The 21,287-nt window shown below is 38.3% G+C and overlaps 1 protein-coding gene across 1 annotated transcript in view; it reads right to left on the reverse strand.

The window, feature by feature from the left end:
* Positions 1-21,287, reverse strand: part of COL6A6 (collagen type VI alpha 6 chain) — a 174,339-nt gene that overhangs the window by 52,165 nt on the left and 100,887 nt on the right. Inside the window, exons 21-25 of the mRNA XM_082392853.1 lie at positions 15,984-16,019; positions 14,280-14,342; positions 12,090-12,152; positions 4,350-4,412; positions 188-250 (exon numbers count right to left, since the gene is read on the reverse strand). Of these exons, the coding sequence (XP_082248979.1) occupies positions 188-250; positions 4,350-4,412; positions 12,090-12,152; positions 14,280-14,342; positions 15,984-16,019 (288 nt within the window). The remainder of the gene's footprint in view (positions 1-187; positions 251-4,349; positions 4,413-12,089; positions 12,153-14,279; positions 14,343-15,983; positions 16,020-21,287) is intronic.

Raw genomic sequence — 21,287 nt, forward strand, 5'->3', positions numbered from 1 at the left:
CTTGGTACCTGGGAAGTTGCTACCTTGGAAAAGCTGGTCAAGATGAGGATGAAATCTCAATCACTAGAAAGCTCTACAGCTAGATTGGGATGTTATCTTCAACACGCTCTTCAGAGAACCACACCTAATATCTATTGAACTAAAAGGATTCCAAGAGCCAGATCAAAAGTAGGAATAAAACACAAACCCGCAAGCCTCGAGGACCCCGAAGGCCAATGGGTCCTTTTTCTCCCACATCGCCAGGTTCTCCCTGTCAAACAGAACAATGAAATGTGTCCTTATTAGGTTGCTTTTGTAAAGGGAATTAGAAATGATGGCACTAAGACAAGAATTTTCAACTGCATCCATGTGTATCACAGTGACAATGAGTTAGTGGCCAGGACTGTGTCTGTAAGCAATACAAGAGGAACTGCTGTTGTTGGTGAGTGAAGTCTCCTCCATTGATAAATGAAGCCCCAGCAAGTCTGACGTATTGTTTAGTGCAAGTTGCCATCTTAGCAGCTCAGTGCTATGAGCCGCACCCTTGGAAATGTCTTACCATGAGTCAAAGAGGAGGCTCTGCACTGTCTTAAAAAATTAACAAAACAGTTTTCCATGATGATCCATGCAAATCTTCTGGCTGCTGCAGAAACAGAGGCCTATTAATCTACTTTTAATCAAGATAGCCAAGGTAGCACGACATCCCTGGCAATAGTTTCTGACTTCTGACTAATAGAACACCTACGGTGGGTTATCAATCAATCTCAGTATTACGGTGAGGAAATCCAACTACTTGGGAAAGTTAACATAGGTTTACAAAAGAAGGTTAACTCCTCTTCTTAAAAAAAAAAAAGCTTTTAAAGTTTAGATTTTAAATGTACAAAATGTTGTGAAGACAGTACAGAGAGTTCTTATACATTCCACATTTAGCCGCCTCTATTGTTAATATCACATTAGTTACATTAGTAGGAACATTTGTCACAACAAATACATGGATATTAACTCATTAACTAAAGCCCATATTTTATTCAGATTTCCTTAGCTTTTACCACTTAATCTCCTTTTCCTATTCCAGGACCCCATGTCTCTGTAGGCTCCTCTAGACTGGGACAGTTTATCTGGTTTTCTGGTTTCTGATGACCTTGACAGTTTTGAGAAGTATTGATCGGATATTTTGTAGAATGTCCCTCAGTTGGAGTTTGCCTGATGTTGTGCTCATGATCATGCTGTGTTTTATGAGTTTGCGGAGAAAAGACCACAGAGGTGAATTGCCCTTTTTATCACATTGTATCAAGATTATATCCTATCAACATGGCTGGCACTATTGATGGTAACCTTGACCATCTGGCTGAGGGAGGCTTGGCTAAGTTTCTCCACTGTCTAGTTATTCCCCCTGCCCTTTCCACAAAGCTCTCTCTGGGAGAAAGAGTGTGGAAGGGTGCCCAGCCCATGCTGAAGGAGTGGGAGTGGTTTACTCATTGTTAAGGACAGAATGACAGCACAGTATATGTGAGGAGTCCAAATGAACAAATGTCCACCAGCGATGACTGACCCTGGGGGGCGGGCGGTGGGAAGAGAATAGGGTTCCATGGAAGGGAGGCAGAAGATCATCTGCCCTGAAGCCTTTCTTTCAGGGCGGTGTCCCCCACAGTGTGCTCTGGGGGCCACCTGCCTCCCAATTACCTGGGGTCCACGGGCAAAAGGAAATACCAGGACCCCATCGGTATCAGTCTCTGGTGGTGGAGCCCAAGGATATGCCTTTATAATAAGCTTCTCAGCGGATTCTTATGCACACTGAAATTTGAGAACATCTGCTTTAAGGTAGGAAGACAAGGGAAGCCATGAGGCTTGTCCAGGGTCAAACACTTTATTATTGGTTACAGCCAGGTGTTGAGCTCAGTATTAATTGCTGGGTTGCTTGCCTCCCTGGGAACTTGAGCTTAATGGAGTAAGGCAGGAGTAAGTGCCTGGGGATCATCTCAGTTAATTATGAGTGTAAAAGACTTGGTCTACCTTGGGGCTGCCCAAAGGGTTTGGGTTTGCTTTGAGGGCACTTACCCCCCAAATTCTTGCCCCTCCCATTCAAAAGTCCCTCTTATTAATAATGATATTCTTTGGCACAACTACCCTGCTCCTGTCTATCTCCTTCCATACTTCTTTCTACACGCTCAGTTACATCCCCCTCTAGGGTCCCTCCATCCCTGTCTTGGTCCCTTCCAACACACCCCATGGAGTGCCTTCATTTCACATGAAAACCTTCCCTATACACCCATGATGTCTGTACACACACATCTTCACTGTAAGATAAACTGTGTTCTTACCAGTGACACCACTTCCCCTGCAGCCCTCTCCAGGGCAAGAAGGCAGCAATGTATCTGTTCCAAACTTTCTTTTCCAGACCATTATTGCTATGCCACATGCTCTAGTAATCCCTTCCTTTTGGAGCTGATTATCCTTGTCATCCATGGATCGCATTTCGTCCTGCAATCAGCTGTCTTTGTAACACTCGGCTGCTGGCTCCATCATGTCCGCCCTTCTTAGCAGTTCTCCATTCCAATGCTCGCCCCTCTTCTTATGCCCTCAAGAAATTTCTCCATTAATTATCTACACTTTCTCACATCTTCAACTTCCTCTTTTCTCTCTGTTTTTCTTTCCTCTGTTTATAAAAGTAAACTACAACCTCTTCTATCATTGAAAACGAATAAATAGCCTGCTCCAATCTGTTCTAGACCTTGCCAGTACTAGCAGTTAATGTCCCACCTCACCCCCAAAGCCTAGTTTCTCCAAAGAGTAGTTTACAGCCCAGCATCCATTTCCTCCTCATGAACACATTGTTCAGTCCTCTTCAGCCAGTCAATTGCTACGTTTTGGAATCTATTCTTTGGCTCATTTAGCCACCAGATGTGGTGGCTTCTCCAGTCCTCTCTTTCTTACTTGCTCAGTGCCAGCTGAGACTCCTGACCTCCCTTTCTAGGACTCTCCTTCTCAGCATCCAGTGTATTTTTCTGCTTCTTTCCCATCCTCCACTTACCCTTCTTACAAATGGTCATCACCAAGAGTCCTTTTAAACTCCAAATGATTCTGAAACCTCCATCTCCAACCAGTCCTAGACCCTCTCCTCTATTCCCCAAACCAAGCATTTTTCCTCACTCTTATTCCTCACTCTGACTTTCCCACTTCTGTGATGGGGTTCCTGCTCATGCTGGAAGCCCAGAGTCATCCAGCCCTCTTCTCTCTGCCTCAGTTCCCTCTTGGGAGAGCCCTACAGAGTCATCATGGGTCCCTCCTGTCCTCACCCTGTTAAGTCATCCAATCACTGCTTGTCTTGGAGACTGTGAGAGGACACCAACCTGCCTCCTAGCTTCTAATCTCTCAGCCTTCAAAATAGTCCCACATTGAGTTGCCTATTTAAAACCTTCCAAAGTCTGGCTGTGCTTGTACACGCCAATCACAAATTGTAAATAACACCGTGCTGGCTACCTAGTCAAGTCAGTCACCACAGACTTTCTTGTTCTTCTCCCCAAACAGCATCATTTTTCTTCCCCCAAATACTGGCTCATGGGGTTTTTCCAATCCTGTGCTTCCCTTCACATTATTTATTCAACCTAAATTCCTCATGCCCCCTCTGCTTGCCAAATAACTTCTTACCTTCCAAAGTCTACTCAAAGTCTATATCCTTATGATGCCTCTTTTCCCAGCCCAGAAATACTTCTATTAACACTATGCTTAAACCTCCATTTCAGTCCACTATCCCTGACTAGTGTTTTATGTCATATATTCTTGTCTTGAAAATATTCTCAATTCTGTGGGGTTGATTCTATGTCATATTTATCATTACACAACCCAGAAATTCTTTCATGAAACAAATATTTTCTAAGCACTTATGACATGCCAGGTACTGTTCGAAGCTCTAGGGATACATCGGTGAGCAAAACAGACAAAGATCTCTGCTCTCCTGGAGCTGACTTTAGTACAGCTGAATGGCAGTGTAGTGTCTTTGTCTTTAAACGTATTCAGCGAGAGTTTGTATTAATGGAGGAAAGAAATAAAGGAAGAATAAAAGAAGAGAAGGAAGGGTGGAAGTGGGGGGGAAGAAAGGAAGGCCTGCCCTAGAACAGTCCCCCTTCCATGAGATCCTCAGCTCAGATTGGGTGTAGCCCCTTGTGAGATGCTGAGCTGGATTCCCTGACTTCATCTGGGTCCACACCCACGTCCTTAGATGTTGCTGGCTCTCTAAGAACCAAGCCAGGGTATAGGGGCAATGAGATATGTTCTCTTTTGTGTTGAAAGGGCTCTGGCTAATATAACCAGACACACTTCCCTTGAGGAGAAAACCTCAGCTTTGGTGTGTATAAAAGAATGTGACTTACTTTATTTCCTTGGCTTCCCACACGGCCTTGACTCCCTGCCTCTCCTGCTGGTCCTGGAAGCCCCTGAAACAAAACAAGGATTGCAAATATAGCTGAACATAAAGCAGGTTTCCTTGAAACATTTTGTTTCTCTTCTAAGAGGAAAATGAACCACAGATGAGAAAAGAGTTATGGCTTTATGGACGCCTGCTCTGGAAAAAAGTATCACAGCTGTCAAATGAAGACTAGTAAATAAAAGAAAATTAATAAAGTAATTCAGTCCAGATGTTGACTAAATGATTGTGTTTCCCTGTGAGTCTTCTCTTCCAAAGAGATTTTAGTTTCTCACTGTTTTGCTGTAATAGCAGATGTTGCTAAAATGTCTAAAATTTGAAGAAGGCATTTCAGATGACGTTTGCCTTGAACTATATTATTCCCGGTTCCTCATTTTGAAAAAGCATGTTGTTGTTGTTTTTAAGGTTAGCTTATCTTTATTTGCAAATAATATGATTAATACAATAGAAAACTCAAGAAACTTTACTAAAAATAATTAGCACTCATAAGATATGTTCAGGTGGTACAAGATAAATATTCTGACATCATTTTCTCTTTCCTAGAAAAGTTAGAAAAGTAAATGTAAATAAATTTCCATTTATCAATATAAGAAAAAAACTGTAAAATACTCAGAATAAATTTAACAAGAAAGATAAAAGACTTACATAAAGAAAGCTTTAAGATTTTACTGAAGAACATAATAACAAAATTTAAACAAATGGATAAATATACCGTGCATCAATATGGAAAGTCTATTTGATATAATAGAAGTCTCTCTAATATTCTAGAAAGCATGCTTTCTTGGAACAGCTTTAGAGCTGAACATTAAAAAATTCCAATTCAGAGGAAGCCCAACTGCCTTTCTATGCTATTGACACTTGGGATCGGATTTTTCCTTTGGGATATCCAAACATATGGCAACAGAAATCTCTTTTGGTTAAACTGTTTACAGGTACTTGTAAATAGTCCAAACACCAGTGAATTGAAATCATTTTCACATTTTTTTGCCATGGTTACTATAATTTAAAAATAAGTAAGCCAAATCTGTGTAATAAGCATAATAGTTAGTAAATTAATTTTATGAGAAAAAAATTAACGTTAACCTTTTCGTCTTTTAAAGAATTAAAGATGTAATAAGTTGGACATAAAAAATTTCCTAATAGGAAAGATTGTTGAACAATGAATTAGTTACTAGGAAAGATAATAATGATCTTCCCACAACCTTCCACTTTCCCCTCTTCTTCATCTTAAAAAAGAAGTCTCAATTTCTTCATCCTCCAAAGCTCTTAACCCTTCCTCTTCTAACTTTTACTTCCATCACTGCATGGAGTTCCCATGACCTGCGTGTTCAATCCAGTTGACTTTTTTCTGTTCTTACCTTATTTGAATTTGATCATGTATTCTTTGAAACTTTTCCATTAACTTCTGTAACACCAAGTTACCATGGTCTTCCTGGCCCCTTTCTGGTCTTTTCTCAGTAAACTTTGAAGATTCTCTGTCTTCTATTTGCCTCTTAAATCTCCATGTACCCCAGGGCTCCTCTAACCTTATTTTCTCACTTCATCCCCTCTTTCTGAGTGACACCCCATATATTTTCACATACCACTTCCACAAAATGATTCCTAAATATATGACTCTATTCCAAACCACTCAACTGAACAGCAGAATCATCTATTAAAATGCCTATTGGGTATTTCATCAGAACTGATTACCAAAGAAAATCATATTTGCCACCAGTCATGCTCAGTCCTATTCTTTTCATAAGGAATGGTGCCACCCTTTACTTCCCTTGAAACCCAATCCAGAAACCTAAGAATCATCCTAGACCCCTCCCTCTAGCTCATCTCTCAAAATCAATCAGCTACAAGTCCTACAGGTTCTATCCCCTTTCTGTATCCATCGCTCTTCCATTCCCATGGCCATCACCTACGTTCAGGCCCTTCTTGCATTCTTGCCTAAATTCCAGGCTTCCCTGAATGTAGCCTGGCCTCACTCTAATCCATTCTCCTTTCTTTTTCCCTTTTGATTTAAAATGTCAGGCTGATGATGTTATCGCTTTGTCTGAAATTCTGAATTCTGAGTAGATTTCAGAATAAAATTGAAGGTCTTTATTGATATGTAAAATCCCTCAAAATGTGGGTATTGCATGCCTCTGCAGTCATCAATCACTCTATGGTCATGCTCATCAAACCATCTGAAGTCCCCAAATTCTTCCCATTGTCTTATGTCTCCACACTTATGCAAGATGTTCCCTTAGCTGTTCCATTTTCCCATCTAGGGAGAGGTACAATCTCCCTTTCTTGAAAATCTTACTTTTAGCATCACTGTTTCAAGAAGAAGACCTGAACTCCCTGGCTGAATTGGGCCACATAATTGTCCCACAGATTCCTCTACTCTGTAGGTAGTTGTTCATTTATTTCTCTCATCCACTAGATGCCAGCCTGTACACTCCTTGAAAGAAGGGGCACATCTTATTGACTTCATATCTCTGGAACTTAGTATTGTATGTAGAACCAATCAATCCACCCATCCATTTCTCTATCTATCTATCCACCTATCCAGGAATGGTCCCCAAGAGGGATGAAATAGTGTGTTTAACTTGTTGGTTTTCCATATGGAATTTTCATGTACTTCACATGTACATGAAACGTACTTCTGAAGTAGAGAGATTTTAATTGTCTTTGACAATAAGGGGTATATTGGAAATCTTGCTTAAGAGCTCACTTTTTGTGCTTCCTTCAGACATAATGAGCTCTATGAGATGAAGGAGATTTCTCAGAGATTACTTCATGTATAGTTCCCACAAGCACACACAAGCACAATGAGAGATTATCCTGTTTGAAAGTCTTTCAAAATAAAAGATTTCTTGGATAGAAGGATGGAAATGGACAGTCTTGTAATTAGAACATCAGAAAACCTGATCCTGTTTCCTGTGCAGAATCACACAAAGTACCAAACCAGGGTTTGTGACTGCTTGAATGGGGCTTAAACTTCAGTGAATTGTTACCCAGATATATTACCTACTCAAATACAGCTGGTTGTAAAAGGGACTATGTTTGTAAAGGAAAGAAGGAAAATTCCCTGCTACCCCTAAGATATCAAGAGTCGAAAATTTGCCTGGATCTGAGATCAAGAGCAGCTGTGGAGTATAAAGAGGAGCTCAGGGCATCTAAAGGGAAAGAGAGTTAGGCAAATCTCCATTGGCTTTGTTGTAATGGCAGCCTTTTATTGAGCATTTATTTTGTGGAAGGCACTGTACTAAGAGGTATATATTTATATATAGGCTTCTTCAATCCTTACAACAACACAATGAGATACATATTCTTTTTTTTTTTAACATCTTTATTGGAGTATAACTGCTTCACAATGGTGTGTTAGTTTCTGCTGTATAACAAAGTGAATCAGCTATACATATACAGTTATACCTATTTCTCCTCCCTCTTGCATCTCCCTCCCATCCTCCCTATCCCACCCCTCTAGGTGGACACAAAGCACTGAGCCATGAGGCTGCTTCCCACTAGCTATCTATTTTACATTTGGTAGTTCAGATACATATTCTTAACACCATTTTACCAGTCAAAAACAGATTCTCAAAGCATTTAACCACAAATCACTCAGTTGATAAGAGAATGAGATGGGAATGCAACCTGATTCTGACTCTAAAGACTGAACTCCCAGCCACTCTGTCTGCTGTTCTGAGGCCCATGTCTGGGACAGGATTCCAAAACTCTTACCATCTGTGCACCAGCTGAGACTGGAGTTTTAAAAATGTGAATCTCCAAGCTTGATGCAGGAAGCTGGGGCCAGATCTAACCTCCAACATGGGGACTTGGGCTGGGGATCATGTTCACTTTGTGACTCTGACACAGAGTCCTTGGCAATCACAACTGCTTAAGTGAGGATAGAAAGGAGGTGTTTAGAGGAGGTGTAAATGTTTTTAAAATGTCCTCAGGTAGCGTCTTATCACAAGGGATTGTACTAGGAGTTTGGGATAAATGGCTGGGGCACTGCCAAGAACACTTTGACTTTGGATAGGATATGGCAGGGCAGGGGCAAGAGGTGTGGGTTCTTCCCATACTTAAAAGGAATCTGTCTCATTAGTTTTATGGGGGTAAAATCTTTTCTACACTCACAACCAGCAAATATCATGCTGGGATGGAACAACACAAGGAAATTAAGTGCTCAGCTTCTGTAAGAGTCAGATATGAGCTAAGTCTGAGAAATAAAAATCAAGAGACCAGCAAGGGGTGGGCTAATGCAAGAGCAAACCACAAGACACCTGAGAAGATGCTGACCTGGATGGTGCTAGTGTAGGAGATGGCCCCCAACCTCAACTTCTGAACCTTTTTCATGCACCCTACACTCCATCCACATTGAACCATTTATGGTTTCCCAAACTCACCTTGATCTCTTTTTAGACAACCTGGTTCCTTTCCTGTGCCTGCCTCTCCCTTGGTCACCTGGAAAACACCTCCTTATCCTGCAAAAGCTAAGCCACTCTCTTCCTCCTTTAACTCCATCCATTCTCCCACCACTCTACCTTGGGTATAATTCTATTTTAACATTCAGTACATCACATCCCAACTATTTGTTTGCATGAGTTTCCTTTATGAGACTGGGAGCACTTGAGGCTAGGGTCTATGTTTCATTCACCTTTTTATTTTACTACAGGGCCTGACACACAGGAAGTGCTCAGTACATGTTTGTCAAGTGAGTAAAAGAAATGGTTGATGGATCATCCAATCTGGATTATGCAGAATGATGAAATTCAATGACTGCAATATAGATTATATATTGTTATAGTGTTACTATTATTATGGCCTTCCTTGGATTGGCATTAGCATGCTTTGGGCATAAAATGAGCCTGTTAACTTAGGTAATGTTGATGCAATATAGTAGCAAAAACATTTATATGATGTGTATTATATTGCAGGCACTGTTCTAAGCTCTTATATATATTAAACCATTTAATTTTTGCAACAATTCAATGTGGTAGCTATTATTACTATTGTCAGTTTACAGCAGGGAAAACTGAGGCACAGAGAGGTTAAATAATTTGCCCAAGGCCACATGGCTAGGAAGATACAAACCTGGCAATCTAACCCAGGCAGGCTGGCTCCAGACTCTGTGCCTTTGACTACTATGCTATGCTTTAGAAAAATAACAACAGAAATTATACTTTGTATCCAAAATTTGCACTGAATAATTTCAACCTTCCTTGATATTTCATATGATGCTTGATATTTCATATGATATTTCTAAGTATTTAAAGAATAATTCCAGCTGTAACTGGAATTAGTATTTTACATCTGATTTTCCATTTCTTTTCTAGGCATTGGTTATATTAGTGTAGGACTTGAAGGTAAACCAAACAAGAAGGGAACAAGGGAAGGTACAAAAGAATATGCCATTCCTTTCAAAGTTCTTTCTTCTTTCTCATTGTACCATGGACTGTACTTCTTTTATCTCATAGCTATATACTTGGCTGGATTAGCACATTTGATCTAAGCAGAATTCCCCAACAGTGCATAAATTAATAAGTCTTCAGAACACTGTCAACAGAAATCACATCCCTTTTTCTAAATGTACATCCTAAGAAACACTTTAAAGCCTGTAGTTAGAAAACACCCATGTAATTCCATTCGAGAGGCTGGTCCTTGTGCTGTAAAACATTATGAAGCCTATGTCAGTGAATTTATAGAGCTAATAAAGAATAATACTCCCTTGTCTATCTGATTGTGTTTGTCTCCCATGGTTTTCCTTTGGAAACAACAATTTTGAGATCTAATTCATCACCTCCTGAGCACAGAAAATTCTATACATCTTTGAAATGGCACTTTCACTGTTTTGACAAGGGTATTTCCAGAAAAGCAATAAAAGAAAGAAACACACTTTCCAGCCAGTTAAACGGAAGAGCTAGGTTACAGGGAAGTGGTGCCTTTTGAGTAACTCTGGTGATGCCAAGAGGCTGGATGATTTATGACTATGACCATTCCTGCCAAGGTGAGATTAAAGGGGACCCTCTCATAGAAGTATGCTACAGGGCAAATGGAATACCTTATTCGAGTAATAGCCACTTGGATACAACTTTGGATTCTAGAGCAAGGGAATTACCAAGCTCTTTGGATTTCAAACCTTTTACATCTCAATATTTCATATAAACAGATGAGATAATCACCACATATATGTTTCCCTTGGCACTTACTGTTTTTTTTTTTTTTTTAAATCCCGATTTGTGGTGCCAGCAATGATTCAAGGATGTGAATCCAAAATAGCTACATTTCATCAGTTTAGTCCTACATGAAATTTTAAAGTTTTCATGCTTTTTGAAGGGGCACATTCATCAAAATTAGGAACAAATATCATTATGAGCAGGAATTAATATGCTTTAAAATATTGTGTCATGAGATACAAGTTCATGCAAATAGCTTCTAAAAAATTTTGATGATGAACATATCCACTTAAACATTGGACCACTGCCCAGTTTAACTAATGGACACAAAGTAATGGATTCCCTTTATCTTCATGTTAGCCCAGAGCACAAGTCCCAACTGAGACTCATTCATTCATTTACTGATTAATTCATTATACAAATGTGTGTGGAAGCACTCTTATTCTGGGCTCTGGGACAAAGTCCTAGCCCTCACAGGGCTTACAGTCTAGAAGGGAAGACACACAGCTAAGCAAATAAATATATTCTATGATAGCAGGTAGTCAAGGACCAGATCATGTATAGGGACTTGCTACTCAGAGTGTGGTCTGGGGACCAGCAGCATCAGCATCACCTAGGAGCTTGATGGAAGTGTAGCACCTCAAGCCCCATCCCACAACTACTCAATCAGAATCTGCATTTAAAAAAAATTATTATATTTATTTATTTATGGCCATGTTGCGTCTTCGTTGTGGTGTGTGGGCTTTTCATTGTGGTGGCTTCCCTTGTTGCGGAGCATGGCCCCTAGGTGCTTGGGCTTCAGTAGTTGTGGCACGTGGGCTCAGTAGTTGTGGCCCATGGGCTCTAGAGTGCAGGCTCAGTAGTTGTGGCACACAGGCTTAGTTGCTCCGCAGTATGTGGGATCTTCCCAGACCAGGGCTCGAACCCATGTCCCCTGCACTGGCAGGCAGATTCTTAACCACTGTGCCACCAGGGAAGTCCACAGAATCTGCATTTTAACAAGTTCTCTATGTGATTATTATGCACTTTGAAGGTAGAGAAGTGCTGATATTGGACAGTTCATTCCCAATGCTGGGTGTGTATATTAGAACCACCTGGAGAGAATTAAGATTTAAGTGGTCTGGGGAGGGTTCCAGGTGGTAGCGTGTTTTACAGTCATCCTGGGAGATTCTCATGTGTGGTTAGTTGAGAACCACTGAAGTAGGTTGTATTCTGGGGGCAAAGGGAAGCCCCTGAGGACGGGGATAAGGAAGTCATGTGACCTGATTTATATAGAGGAGGAATTCTTAACCTTATAGTAATGGCTGAGCTGCCATCTTCTACCTCTGTGTCTGATTCTGACATAACGACAACCACTCTGCAAGGTAGGGAACAGAATGTGATGTGGCCACCACATCGACCCCCAAAGTCAAACTTCATACACTTTGCTGGTTCACAGGCAGTAGATAACTCCATCTGCAGGGAGGAAACCATAAGGACATCCACATTCAAGCCAAGATCAAAGCCAGATGCAGTCACTGTCTCTCATTACATACCTGGGGACCTTTACTTCCTAGACCTCCTTTTTCTCCTTTCATACCAGCCTCTCCTCTTGGGCCCTACAACAGAGAATTAAAGCATTATTCTCTCCCTAAAAGAGAATACTAGATTATTAACTTGAATATTAATAATATTAATATTATTAACTTGAATATTAACTTGAATATTAACTTGAATAATAACTTGATTATTAACTTGAATATTTAAATATTAATATTAAAAATGGAAATGCTAAGTCAGTAATGTAGACAGAAATTGGAAAGAGAACTTCACTCATGGTTTTGGTTCTGTCTTGATCGGTCGAGCTCTCCCTCTCTGAAAGGATACAGGGTCCAATCTAGCCCTTAAATGGTTGGGCATTTGTAGTCAAAGTGAAGAAATACTGAACAGCTGAATTTTCCAGTACTGCTTTCTAATTATCCTAAGCATGTTTGTACTCAAAATAAATGTATTTCTTACGTTAAAAAAATAATCCTTACTTATGTAAATCTGAAACTGGGATAATTAAGTGGATTTTCTATTTAATGACCACACTGAATACTGGTCATAAATAAGACATGGCACATGGTAAGATGAAATTTAGATAATTCTACTTCTGTAATATTATGTTGCCTATTAACTTTGGCTTCATATGTTATGCAGAGGAACCTTCATGCTGTGTTTGGTTTTTGCATCTCCTTTAAAATTATGTCATAAAAAAGTAAGAGTCTATAAAATGGAAGAAGAGATGTAGTATTACTTGCTTAGTATGAAGTAAAGCCAGCCAATCTATTGAAATGTTTCCCCATGATCCCAGTGGCAAATATTTCTCACTTGAAGGTAAGAAAAGTGAACATTCCTCGGCTGCCAAGTAAGACAAAGAAAAGCCATTGAGTCAGAAAGAGACAGAGGTCCCAGGGGCAGACTGTTTACTGCTCTGAAATCTTGGTAAAATGTGGATTAAATTTCTCCTCTGATGTCTAAGGATATTTTGCCCAACTTCAGTGCAGCAGGCTGTTAACATATAATAGTTACTTCAATTTTTTTTAGCTACGTGAACTAAAACTTTGAAAATTGCAGGACCATTGCTTGTCCTGCATTTGCCAGAGAGCAAATTTACTTCTCAAGATTTCAAAAGTAAAAGTTTGGAGAGAAAAAAAAAATGTTCTAACTTTCTTATATCTTACCTTTTTTTCATCTCGGCATTTTTGAGGACTTCCCTTCCCTTCTCATGATTATTTTAGGCTACGTTTTGCTCTTTCTGGCACATGCTTCCTTTCCCCTCATGTAATCAGGGTAAGAGTCAACCATGGCTTGTTCCTCGCAAAGGAAGAAGTGCTCGAGGCAGCTCCTTGGAGAAGTGAGCTAGAAAGATGACTATAGATAACCCCGCTGAAAACCTCAGCTCTATTTGGAACAATTCTTTCCTAGGCTAGAGTCACTTTTTCTACATCACAGGCATCCAGATATATAACACTGAGCTCTTACTGTGCTAAATTGACCAAAATTTCCAGTTTTGAGGCTCAGTATTTTCCTTGGCTCGTCTCCCTAGGATACACTAGCCAGCCTGGACCCTGTCCTGGACTAGCCAGCACAGGGACCACTACCCAGCGTGTTCATTCACTTTCCACCTCTTGACTGGGACAAAGCTCAGATAAAGGAGACCAAATGCTGTACAAGTCAAGACTGTGTTGCTTCCTTACTTTATTACCCTGAAAACACTTGAAACATCTGTACTTCTGCAAGGGGGTTGGAGGTATTCTATCAAGGCTTCAGATTCTTCTTTCTGTTCTCAAAGCCTGACTAGTCTTTTTTTTTTTTTTTTTTAACATCTTTATTGGAGTATAATTGTTTTACAATGGTGTGTTAGTTTCTGCTATATAACAAAGTGAATGAGCTATACGTATACATATATCCCCATATCTCCTCTTTCTTGTGTCTCCCTCCCACTCTCCCTATCCCACTCCTCTAGGTGGTCACAAGGCACCAAGCTGATCTCCCTGTGCTATGCGGCTGCTTCCCACTAGCTATCTATTTTACATTTGGTAGTGTATACATGTCAATGTTTCTCTCTCACTTCATCCCAGCTTACCCTTCCCCCTCCCCGTGTCCTCAAGTCCATTCTCTACATCTGTGTCTTTATTCCTGTCCTGCCTCTAGGTTCTTCAGAACCATTTCTTCAAAGCCTGATTAGTCTTGATACGTACCTGAGGACCCTTAAGTCCCAGTGACCCCACAAGTCCATCTGGGCCTGGGATGCCTGTTTTCCCCTGTGGGGAGAGAGAAATCAAACTGTTAACATCGTTTCCTGAGAAATTTTGTCTTCTTTATGTGCAAGATTCTAAATATTTTTCCAATCACAATGGCAGTGCAGAATCTTTGCAAAAAATATGAAAAATAAAGGTAAATACAAGAAGGGAAATAAAAATCTTCTATAATCTCATCAAACTGAGATAACCACAGCTAATATGTTGGTGTATTTGCTTTCATTCTTTATACACATGCATGTGCACACACACACACACACACACACACACACACACACACACACATCCCTTCTTTTCCTATAATACTTGTTATATACTGTATCAAACTTGGGTGTTGGCGTGATAAAACTTACAATTTACTCCACATTTTCTTAAAAAATCTCCAGGCATCTTACACTGTATTTATATTCAAATAGATTGAATATCTAGGGACCAAAAGTTGAGCATTCCCTTCATATTGCCCTTGAACTCTGCCACAGATAAGAATTCCAAATAAGATTAAAGAGTTTAATTTAGACTATTGGATAGCCTAAGTTTACATCTCAGTTGTTACACAGTTAGATGAGATTAAATGTCCCTCACTGATGCTTTTCCTAGAAATCATAAAGAGGAAATTTCTCAACACTTTCTCTTCCCAATCTCATTTCATTCATTTCACGCCATTTTTCTGGATTCGCTCTCCATTTTGTTGCAGTCTAACCTTGAAAAAAGTGTGTGCGAGTGTGTGTGTGTGTGTGTGTGTGTAACATCTGTGGATGGTAAATTGGAAAATGTTTTACATTCATTCATAGTTTAACTAGGTATAAAATTCTAGGTTAACAGTTATTTTTCTTCTGCACCTGCAAAACATTACTTTGTTGTTTTTTGGCATGTATTATTGTTGAACAGAAGCTTGCTGCAATCTAATTGGTTATTCCTCTCACGGGTACAAGTGTCTTTTCTCTCTGGTAGTGTTTAAGATGTTTTCTTAACATTCTGGAGTTTTACCGTGATGTGATTGTGAGTGGATTTGTTATTTATCCTCATTGTATTTTCAATCTGAGGATGTGTGGTTCCTCAATTTTGTAAAATTCTGTCACTGCTCTTTCAAAAATATTGCAGTTTCATGTATTTACTTATTATTTATTTATTCATGATATATTTATCACCAATATGTACAAAGGGGATATGATATGACAGTTGCTATGGTCAACTTTTGAACAAAACATTCAGATTATCTAATTTGTATTAAGGTTTTATTGTACTCTCGGTTAAAAAGGGGTTTGTGCAAATTATAAGTAAGGTTCAGAGTTAACTGAACAAAAATCTAAAAGAAAGATCACCCACTGAATTACTAGAGTTTGTATCAATACTTGAAATCCAGACAAATTTAAATTTAATGATAATTGGGCCAAGTATTGTCTCTTATCTTTAATTTTTAGAGTTTTTGATTAAAGTGCCCAAATTTTAATTTTCTTTTAAGGTTTGAATTCTTTAAATTGTAGCCTAAAAGTTTTCCAAAATTTGATTCCACAACCATTATTATCAAAAAGTGAAAGAAATTTAGGCTTGGAAGAGACTTTCCAGAGTCTTTATTCAGGTTCTTTGACTGGACACAGAATATTTATCATTTGCAGTTAAGAAAAAAAAAAAAAATCACTGTACCTGTGGGCCTGTATGTCCCCTCTGGCCATGAACTGCCTACAATAGGAAAAAAAAGGTAGATAGCTTTAACTCTGAAAAAAATGCTTTTTTATGTTTAATTTAAATTAGTAATGGACACCTTAAGGCACTGACATTAAATGAAAAATTCCCACATATTGCTTTAAATTATCCACTTCACCATGAAAGCAAAATGTTGCCAACTCTGAATTTCTATAGGTAATTAAAACTATAGATAATGTAATCTATAAATACTTGTGAGAATAAACTGTGGTCCATAATTTATCCTCCACTAAACTACTACTAGAACTGGTCACAAGCACCAAAATTGGCTGATTTGAATTGTATTTCTTTTCATTTTTCCAAAGTACTACAAAGTAAACCAGAAATCAGGAGTAGAAGTGGCCAAAAGGCAGGAAGTCAGAGGAAACACTGAGAGAATTAACTTTATGAACTTTATTATAGATTAATTTCAGAAGCTAACGATAGCCAAACTAATTTTATCCCTCTCCCCTTCAAGAAGCCAAATATGCTTACCTGTCAAAAATGAAAGAATCATCTTAAGCATTCAAGAGTTACTCAATTCAATATGTTAATAAAATATTCAATCAAAAAAATGGTTAGACCAAATGGATTTTTCATATATATATATATATATATATATATATATATATATATATATATATACATACATATACATATATAAGGTTAAGGTCTGAGTATATTCTAGATCAATATTTCATAAATCTGGGAATCAAGAGACAAAGATATTTTATTGTCTAACTTAGGATCTCTCAGTAAGGTTATAACATCCAGGATTTACAAAATTCAATAAATATCAGACAACATTTTCTTGATGGAAATTTGAGATATTCAGGTCAAATTTCTATGTGAGGTCAGTATTGCAGACTTTAAATTCTTCTAATCATATTTCAGTCAAAATCTGTTATTTAGGAAATAGACTATGTGTCTGGGGAAATGGTTGGAGGCCTATTTCTTTAAAACCTGAAGAGTTATCTTGAGATGAAAATCTAAACCTCCCTATCAGAGGGATGAAGAGCAGCTCTCTCTACTCTTTTCACACAAGCGTTTATCTTTTCTGGTTCAATTCACTGCAGTTTCATTCAGAGAAATATATACCCAAGATCTACTATCCACAAAGCATATAGGATGGGAACCATAGGAGCATAAATATGACACACAGCTCTTGACCTCAGAAGACCCTCACTCTCTGGGTTAGTGGGGAGGAGAAAAATATTACAAATATTTATGAGGCAGAATATTTCAAACACCATAAGAAAGGGGAAGACAGAATTATGGGTTTCTCCCAATCGAAAAATGGGCAGAAGACCTAAATAGACATTTCTCCAAAAACATCCAGATGGCCAACAGGCACATGAAAAGATGCTCAACATTGCTAATTATTAGAGAATGCAAATCAAAATTACAATGAGGTACCACCTAACACTGGTCAGAAAGGCCATCATTAAAAAATCTACAAATAACAAATGCTGGAGAGGGTGTGAAGAAAAGGCTACCATCCTACACTGTTGGTGGGAATGTAAATTGGCGCAGCCACTATGGAGAGGTTTCTCAAAAAACTAAAAATAGAGTTGTCATATGATCCAGCAATCCCACTCCTGGGCATATATCCAGACAAAACTATAATTCAAAAAGATACATGCACCCCTAAGTTCATAGCAGTACTGTTCATAATAGCCAAGACATGGAAGCAACCTAAATGTCCATCAACAGATGAATGAATAAAGAAGCTGTAGCACATATATATGATAGAATATTACTCAACCATAAAAAAGAATGAAATAATGCCATTTTCAGCAACAGGGATGGACCTAGATATTATCATACTAAGTAAAGTAAGTCAGAAAGAGAAAGACAAATACCATATGATATCACATGTGGAATCTAAAATTGGAAACAAATGAACATATCTATGAAACAAGCAGACTCACAGACATAGAGAACAGACTTGTGGTTGCCAAGAGGGAGGGCAGGTGGGGGAAGGATGGATTGGAAGTTTGGGATTAGCAGATGCAAACTATTATATATTGAATTGATAGACAACAAGGTCCTACTGTATAGCATGGGGAACTATATTCAATATCCTGTTATAAACCATAAGGGAAAAGACCATATATATATATATATATATGTATATATATATATATCTGAATCACTTTTCTGCACAGCACAAATTAACATAACATTGTAAATCAACTATACTTCAATAAAATAAATTAAAAAACAAAGAAATATGGGTTTCAAAAACAGCAATCATATCCACTTGGTCAAATCAGGAAAATCTTCCTAGAGAAAGAGATTTTTGAGATGTGTTTCACAGGATGTGTAGGAGTTTTACAGGTAGAGGATGAAAGAAGTCTTTCTAACAGAGACTACAGCCTAAGTAATGAAGTAGAGGCTGGAAACTAGGAAGAGTATTTGATAGTCTGGGTCAAAGGTGAGAGAAAAGGGGAGTAACAGGGTTACTAGGCTGAAAATAGTAGGCTGAAGGGTTCATACTCCATTTAACAGAAACCATGGGGCGTCTTGGAGCAGGAAGTGTATGTGCTTAGACTTGGGCTTTAGGTGGATACATCCAGTTGTGGTAGGAGAAACTGAATGCAACCCTATATTCAGGCAAAGTAAGGGATATGGAACTTGTTTTTACATCCAAAATCTTTCTCTGGTTCACTGTCACAGTGTTTGAAACACTATCAATAAACGTTTGTTCTCTGTGTCTTTCACTTGTATTTAATAAAAGAAAAAACAAAACAAAGAACTGGAAATGTGAGGTGGTAATATTTCTTGACAGTAAGAGATATAAAATTCTCAAAGAGGAAAGAATGATTATTTAAAAAATTTAAAAATTAGGAGGTTAGGGTATGTTTGTGATACATATTTTAGCTTATGATGATGTTTAGACATTGACTCCCTGCAATGAAAGATGAGGACGTAGTATTTTGGAACTTTCCCCATACCTTTTCCCACTTTTCTATTTGCATATGGTTTTTAGATGGTCAAATGTATAACATTTACATTTTGTCCTGTAATCATTATTTCTATGGTTTAGTCTTATTTCTACACAAAGGATCATGGGGGTTATATTGCTTGAGTTTTTGAAGGCTTGATCATATTGATTACTTATATGCTTAAAGGACATCTTGGGTAGGTATAAAGATCTTGGACCACTTTATTTCCATCAGAACTCTGTAGCCATTGTACTGCTCCCTATTGGCCCTGAATGTTGAGAAGGTTGAAGACAGACTGAGTTTTCTATCTTTATTGCTTGGAAATTCTCGATTCTTCTTTTCCATAATAAGTTTGGGAATTTCACTGCAATGTGTCTCAGTGTTGATATTTTTGTATCAGTGTTTTTTTCTGAGTCAGAGTATGCCTTTTCTTTTTGCGTATTTGAGTCTTTGTTTCAAGGAGTTATCTTTTATATTACATTTGGTGTGTTTAATTTAATAACGCAAATTGTACATTTATTGGGTCTCCATTGTCAATATTCCATCTCTAGCACTGCTTTTGTGGCTTCCTGATTACCATATGCCTGGATATATTTTCAGTCATCCTTGTTCTAATTTTTTGTTGCTTCTAATATATCATAGTTCTACATGTATTTCCTTTTCCATTGCTCCCCAAGCACTACCAGTTTGCTTTCTTCACTTTCTATTGTCTTGTCAGATCTTTAGACTCTTAGAGCAATCATTCGTCTTAATTTTTTTGGAGAACTATTTGCCAGAGTTATTCTTCTTTTTCCTTGAATACTTCCTTTTCTAATGAGGGTTTATCTGTCCTTTGCTCATGTAGTTTTCCTCCTCTTCTCTTGCAATTTCTATGCATAGGTCCTGATTAATAATCATCCAATTAATTCATAATAAAGCCTATTAATATTTCTGATTATTAATCACTTTTGAATAGGGCCACCCATTTACTGAATAACTGTATGGGGGTGTAGCCAGACTTGTGACAGTAAACTTGATATAGATATGTTGTTTCAAACACTTTGTCATTGTGAATTATTTCTTTTACTTATGGCTACCTCTTCCTTCAAATTTTGGACTTTAAGAGACATGAACTCATACCAAGCCCCTTAAGTCATAGTTTCTTTGAGTTGTAACCGTCACTGTTTCTTCTGTCTTTGCAGCCTCCCTGGCCTAGGCTACTAAGTTGTAATTTTAAAAATGGAGTAGTCTTCAGTTTCTCATTATTTCTGCCTCCTCTGATAAACCGTATTTGTATCAGTATATTCCCAGATTTTCGCAAAATCTACAGTACCCCTGGATTTTGTTCATCAGCTTTTTCAGGACTAGAGCAGCTACTTTTAGATACATCTGATCCCTGATTCAGGTTTGACTTGGTATGTGTCAGCTTCCAAAGCCTGCCTTATTAGGATCCAGATTTTAAAACAGTTGGCCAAACATGAAAAGATGCTCAACATCATTAATCATTAGAGAAAGTCAAATCAAAGCTACAATGATGTATCACTTCACACAGGTCAGAATAGCCATCATTAAAAAGTCTACAAATAACAAATGCTAAAGAGGGTGTGGAGAAAAGGGAACCCTCCTACACTGTTGGTGGGAATGTAAGTTGGTGCAGCCACTATGGAGAACAGTATGGAGGTTCCTCAGAAAATTAGAAATATAGTTGCCATATATGATCCAGCAATCCCACTCCTGGGCATATATCCAGACAAAAGAAAAGACACATGCACCTCTATGTTCATAGCAGCACCGTTCATAATAGCCAAGACATGGAAGCAACCTAAACACCCATCGACAGATGAATGGATAAAGAAGATGTGGTATATATTTACAATGGAATATTACTCAGTCATAAAAAAGAATGAAGTAATGCCATTTGCAACTACATGGATGGACCTAGAGATTATCATATTAAGTAAAGTAAATCAGAAAGAGAAAAATACCATAGGGTATCACTTATATGTGGAATCTAAAATAGGACATAAATGAACTTATCTATGAAACAGAAACAGACTCAGACATAGAGAATAGACTTGTGATTGCTAAGGGGGAGGGTGGGTGGGGAAGGAATGGATTGGGAGTTTGGGGTTAGCAGATGAAAACTATTATATATAGAATGGGTAAACAACAAGGTGCTAATGTATAGCACAGGGGACTATATTCAATATCCTGTAATAAACCATAATGGAAAAGAATATGAAAAAGAATGTGTATATATGTATAACTGAATCACTTTGCTGTACAGCAGAAATTAACACAACATTGTAAGTCAACTATATTTCAATAAAATAAAGTA

The sequence above is a fragment of the Balaenoptera borealis genome (genome assembly GCF_965194805.1).
Source record: "Balaenoptera borealis genome assembly, chromosome: 5".
In the NCBI taxonomy this organism is placed as follows: Eukaryota; Metazoa; Chordata; class Mammalia; order Artiodactyla; family Balaenopteridae; genus Balaenoptera; species Balaenoptera borealis.